The sequence below is a fragment of the Antechinus flavipes genome, chromosome 3, assembly GCF_016432865.1.
Source record: "Antechinus flavipes isolate AdamAnt ecotype Samford, QLD, Australia chromosome 3, AdamAnt_v2, whole genome shotgun sequence".
Lineage (NCBI taxonomy): Eukaryota > Metazoa > Chordata > Mammalia > Dasyuromorphia > Dasyuridae > Antechinus > Antechinus flavipes.
The window spans coordinates 622,346,527-622,352,649 of NC_067400.1; the positions used below are offsets into that span (position 1 = coordinate 622,346,527).

At 33.1% G+C, this 6,123-nt stretch overlaps 1 protein-coding gene across 1 annotated transcript; it reads left to right on the forward strand.

Annotated features, from left to right (window-relative positions):
• The first annotated feature begins 995 nt into the window (after nt 1-995).
• On the forward strand, nt 996-1,940 carry LOC127556475 (olfactory receptor 14C36-like). The gene has a single exon (XM_051989652.1). It carries the CDS (start codon nt 996-998, stop codon nt 1,938-1,940), a length of 945 nt encoding a protein of 314 aa, XP_051845612.1.
• The last annotated feature ends 4,183 nt before the right edge of the window (nt 1,941-6,123 follow it).

A 6,123-nucleotide genomic window follows, 5' to 3' on the forward strand; every position in this document is an offset into this window, starting at 1 on the left:
CCACAAATCATCTGCATTTCTATATTTTACCAACAAAGTTCAGCAGCAAGAGAAAGAAAGAGAAATTTAAAATAACTGTAGATAACATTTAACATATATGTTGGATTACTTGCTGTCTAGAAGATGGGATGAGGGAAGGGAGAGAGAAAAATTTAAAACACAAGGTTTTGCAAGGATGTTTATTGAAAACTATCTTTGTACATATTTTGAAAATAGAAGGCTATTTTTTAAAAATAACTGTTAATAATAAAAAATATTTAGGCATCTCCCCGAGAAAATAAAGACAGGAACCATCTGAAGACAATTGCAAGACACTTTCCACACAAATAAAATTAGATCAAACTGACTGGAAGAATATCAAGTGTTCATGGTAGGCTATGCTAATATAATAAAAATGGCATTTCTACTTAAATTAATATGCTTATTCAGTGATATATCAATCAAACTGTCAACAAATTGGTCTACAGAACTAGAAAAAATAATAACAAAATTTATCAAGAAGGACAAAAGATCTAGTATTTCAAGAGAATTAATGAAAAATGCAAACAATGGTAGCCTATCTGAAGTAGACCTAAAACTGTATTATAAAACAGTGTTCATCAAAACTATTTGGCACTGGCTAAGAAACAGTGGATTAGTGGAATAAGTGAGGTAGTGAGACACAATTATCAATGACTATAGTAAATATTAAAAACAAAAGAAAATTTTGATAGATTGAATTTTCAGGTATAGGAATTTCCTTTACCAGTGTAGATCTTCATATCCCACAAGAACTTTAAAAAATTTTCTTTAAAGATAACCCGATTTGCTCAGGGTCATATAATCAGTACATATCAGGGGCTGTGCTGCCTGTCAAGGTCTTATGCAGTAATGATAAAAATGGAATGATTTCTTCTGGTCTTTGCAAATATTGTGTCCTTAATAATTACTGATTTGTGGACTGATTCATTTCTCTTTGTCACCTTAGGTTACTCAGTAGATGAAAGAGTCAGAAAATGTCTAACTTGACCACTTCTGTGACTGAATTTCTCCTTATGGAGTTTTCTGATACCAGAGAGCTGCAGATCTTGTATTCTTTGCTTTTCTTTCTCATTTACTCAGCAAGCCTGATGGGGAATCTTCTCATTGTCATCATTACTACCATTGACAGGAGACTCCACACTCCCATGTACTTTTTCATTAGGAATCTGTCCATCGTGGATATCTGCTTCATATCAATAACTGTTCCAACAGCATCTATCAACTCCCTGGTGAACAACAGGGTTATTTCAGTTACTGGATGTGCAATTCAAATATTCATGGTCATTTTCATAGCATATGTTGAATTTACTTTGCTCACTGTCATGGCCCGTGATCGCTATGTTGCCATATGCCAACCACTTCTTTACCCAGTGATCATGAACCCTCGTGCCTGTATCCAGATGACTTTAACCTGCTTGTTCACTGGCCTTTTGTATGCAGGCTTCCATACCAGTTACACATTTCAGTTGTCTTTCTGCAATTCCAATGTGATTCACAAATTCTTTTGTGACGTCCCCTCTCTCCTCAAGCTCTCTTGCTCAGAGATATTCAACAATGTGATATCTTTACTTGTTTCTGCTCTGGTGATTGGGGCTGGCTGCTTTGCCTTCATTGCTGCATCTTATATTAGTATATTTTCTACAGTGCTCAGATTTCCAGTGAAAGAAGACCAAAGAAAAGCCTTCTCTACTTGTATCCCTCATATCATTGTGGTTTCTTTGTTCCTTATTTCAATTTGTTATGTACATCTACAGCCACCTTCAGGTTCTGGATCCATTAAAGATATAATCCTTTCAATATTCTATGCTATAATACCACCCTTACTGAACCCTATCATATACAGTCTACGGAATAAGCAGATAAAAGAGGCTGTAAGCGTAATAATGAAAAGAAAGCTTTTGTTAATAAATAAAGCATAAGCTGTAGTTTTTTCCCAAAATTGTTGAATATAATTCATTCATAAATGATAAAGTATATATAGGTAAATATATTATTTTGTTGGTTAAGGGTTGCTACTTATCTACTTATGAAAAAAATGAATTATTGTTCTAAATGAGTAAAAAGACCCTGGAGTTGACTTTGATATTGTTAGTATCAGTAACATTGCTATGATTTTGGCAAATAGTAAAAAATTCAAAATAACATAATTCCTTTAGCTTTTAGGTGATTTTTGGCAGCATAGCTTATGACATAAATAAGAAAGGTATACTGCGTATTATTCACAGCATACTTTTGCCAACTCAGATTCACTCAGATTACTCTGGTCCCTCAGAGTAGGCACATATAACCTCAACAAAAGTGTTCTAGGGTTAGGGTTAGGGTTAGAGTATGGAGGCATTTAGGATTAGGGTTAGGGTTAGGGTTAGGGTTCAAGTCTTTATTTTTTAATGTAACATGAATTTTTGTTATATGATTGTGATGGAATACAATATAATGAGTTGAAAGAAAAAATGAACTCAATAATGATAGAAACATGTGGAAAGACCTAAATACATATCTTTTTGTGTATAATGGTATTTATTTCTAGGGTGGGCAGGAGCAAAGAAAAAAAAAAGGAAATGTAAGAAAGAGAAATTTCTATTATAATTTTATTATATATTTAAAAGGAGTAGCAAGCTGTATATAATAGATTTGTAGTTTCATGTGTAATCATTTTTATTACACCATATTATGGGAATGCTTATTTTATTCCATTAAGTAAAAATAAAATTGGTTAAAAAATAAACTATGATGCTGATTTTATTGTGCTTTTTTCCACAAGAAACTGCACATAATAGAGAAAAAATAGTTGGATATAACCTTTATCTTCCTTGTATATGAAAATGTTCTTTTAAACAAATGAAGACATCAAAACAATTTATAGTCAAATGAAAATGCTCCAAATCATTATTGATTAGAGAAATGTAAGTTAAAATGACCTTGAGATACATTTTGCACCCACCAGACTGGCAGAAAGGTTTGAATGCAAAAGTGACAGATGTTGGAGGGAATGTGGAAAATTTCAGAAATGAATTCATTGATGGAATTGTGAAATAATCCAATCATTTTGGAAAACTATCTGGAACTGTGCTCAGTTATTAAACTGTCCATACAGTTTATGTATCATACAGATGATGGCAAAGGATTGGAAAATTTGGGAGAGTTTGCCAATGAGGGAAATGACTGAAAAAGTTATGGTATAAGATTATGATGAAATACTTTTGTGCTATAAGAAATGATGAGTTTTTTTCTTCTTAGAAGAAAAAACAAACATTGATTAATATGAAATAATGGAGAATAAAATGAGCAGAATCAACAGAATACTGTATATAGTAATACCAATTTTGTCTTAAGAACAACTTTGAGAGGCTAATTAATTTTGAAAATTATAAATGTATCAATTAAATATGAAGGTCATTTTCAGTAAATACTATCTGCACTCAATGGACAAACTGAAAAACAAGTGTGAATAGAAAGATTTTACACACACACACGTTTGTGTGTGTCTTTGTGTGCTTGTGTATACGTATTTGATATAATGATAGCATTTGCTATGCCCAGAGGAAAGAAACAAGAAATTAACATTATAGTGTTGTTATATAATTAAAAGGAATAACAAGTTTTCCATGACAGATTTGCAGTTTCATATACATCTTTTAAAAACTCTACTGTTATAGAAAAAATTGTTTCATTACATAAACTTTAATACAAGCATTCCTTACTTTATTTGTTTCAAAGGAAATTTTCTTTTATTAGAAAATTTATTTTTAATACATATTGCTTTTTGAATCATGTTTAGAGAGAAAAATCAGAACATAAGAGAAAAACCATGGGAGAGAAAAAATAAAGAAAAAAATAGCATGTGTTGATTTACATTCAGTTCCCATCGTATTCTTTCTGGATGCAGATGGCACTTTCTGTGGAGTCTACTGGGATTACTCTAGATCACAGAACCACTGAGAAGAACTCAGCCTTTCATAGTTGATCATTACACACTCTTGCTGTTGTGTACAATGCATTCCTATTTCTACTTATTCCACTTTTCATCAGTTCAAGTAATCTTTCTAGGCTTTTCTAGTTCAACATTTTTGATAGAAAAATATTACCTTGCCTTCATATACCACAACTTACTTAGCCATTCCTCAATTGATGGATATCTACTCATTTTTCAATACTTTGTTACTACAACAAGAGTTGCTATGAACATTTTTGCACATGTGGGTCTATTTCCTGCCTTTGTGATTTTCTTGAGATAAAGACCCAGTACAAACTCTGCTGAGTCAAAAGGTATACAAAGTTTGATACCCCTTTGGGCATAGTTCCAAACTGCTCTTCAGAATGGTTGCATCAGTTCCCAACTGCACCAACAATGTATTAGTGTCCCAGTTTTCGCACATTTATTATCATCTTTTCTCATCATCTTAGCCCATGTCAAAGGTATGAGATGGTCCCTCAGTGTTGTTCTAATTTGCATTTCTCTAATCAATAGTGATTTAGAGCATTTCTTCATATGTCTATAGATGGCTTAAACTTAATCATCTGATAATTGTCTGTTCATATCCTTTCACCATTTATCAATTAAAAAATAACTTGTATTCTTGTAAATTTGACACATTCTTTATATAACTTAGAAATGAGACCTTTATAAGAAACATTGGATATAAAATCTTTTCTCAGCTTTGTACTTCCTTTTCAATCTTGTTTCTGTTGGTTTTGTTTGTGTAAAACTTTTTTAATTTAATGGAATCAAAGTTGTCCATTTTGCTTTTCATAATGTTCTCTAGTTCTTCTTTAGTCATAAATTCCTTCTTTCTTGAAAGATCTGATGGGTAAACTATTCATTGCTCTCTAATGTGGTTAAGGCATCATCTTTTATGCTGAAATAATGCACCCATTTTGATAGGTCTATGTCAAGTTTCTGACATATTATTTTCCAGTTTTTTTCCAGAAACTGTAGGTTTTTTTGGGGGTAGGGGGTATCAAATAGTAGATTAAATAGAGTAAATAGAAGAGTAGTAGAGTAAATATAAGTAAAAATCAATCTAATTAAAAGAGATAAGGAAAGAAAGACATTTCGATAAAGGATATTATAAACAATAAAGTGGTAACAATATTAAGTATATATGCATCAAATGCTAGATGCAGTGATCCTCAAAGTGTAGTCCAAAGAATTGTTGGGGTCTCTAAAACCTTTTCAGAGGGTCTACAAATTTAAAATTATTCTTTATTTCTAATATAGAAAATAGCTATTGTGGTGATCTTCTTCCCAAATGCAGCCAGGTGATAAAAGTTCAGATCTTATATTATCTCCAATATAGCCTGGTTAGCTTAGAGGCCTATCTCTCTGCTTGGTTCCAAGAGCTCCCTCAGAATGTCACCAAATCCAAAGGTTTTGTCCTTCAGCCTCTGCCTCTGCTTTCTTCAGCCTCCAGCCAGCTCCACTCTTCATGTCATTCCGGTGAAATCTCTCAAAGTGCTCTGTGTCTGCTCCTCTCCAATCTAGCTGAACTCTCTTCTGAGACCAGCCAGCCAAGTGGAATATATTCTCTCTTGCCTTGCCTCGGAGAGAGGGCTTCTGGCATAACTCCACTGAAATCTGACCGAGAGCCTCTGTCTGTTTCTTTTATACAAGAGGGATGAATTGTGGGATACAAGAGAGAGGGATTATGGGTTTTCTCCCATAGTGCTCTCTGGCCTAAAGAGCTTCAAGGGAGGTGTGAACTCACAAAGTTACAAAGTTTACTTTGTGAAGCTGGCATACTTGTGAACACCAATGAGTAAAGGTGCAAACACAAGCCTTGTACTAATTAGTTCTACTTAGTACCTTGTTTCAGGTTCTGCCCAAAACATCTTCTTGTAAGATTAGATCAACTCTAATTAGTTAGCAGTTTGTAAGGATTCCAACAAGCTATAAATATAACTCATGTAAACAAAAACTCTTTGAACAGATCCTCCATAGGTTTTTAACATGAAGATACTGAGAACAAAAGTTGAGCTGTGCTAGAGCATACAAATTCCCAGAAAATATATTCAGCCAATTACAGGAAGAAATAGCAAAACTATATTAGTGAGGGTCCTCTCCTCTCAGAATTAGATGAATTTAATCACAAAATAAACAAGAAA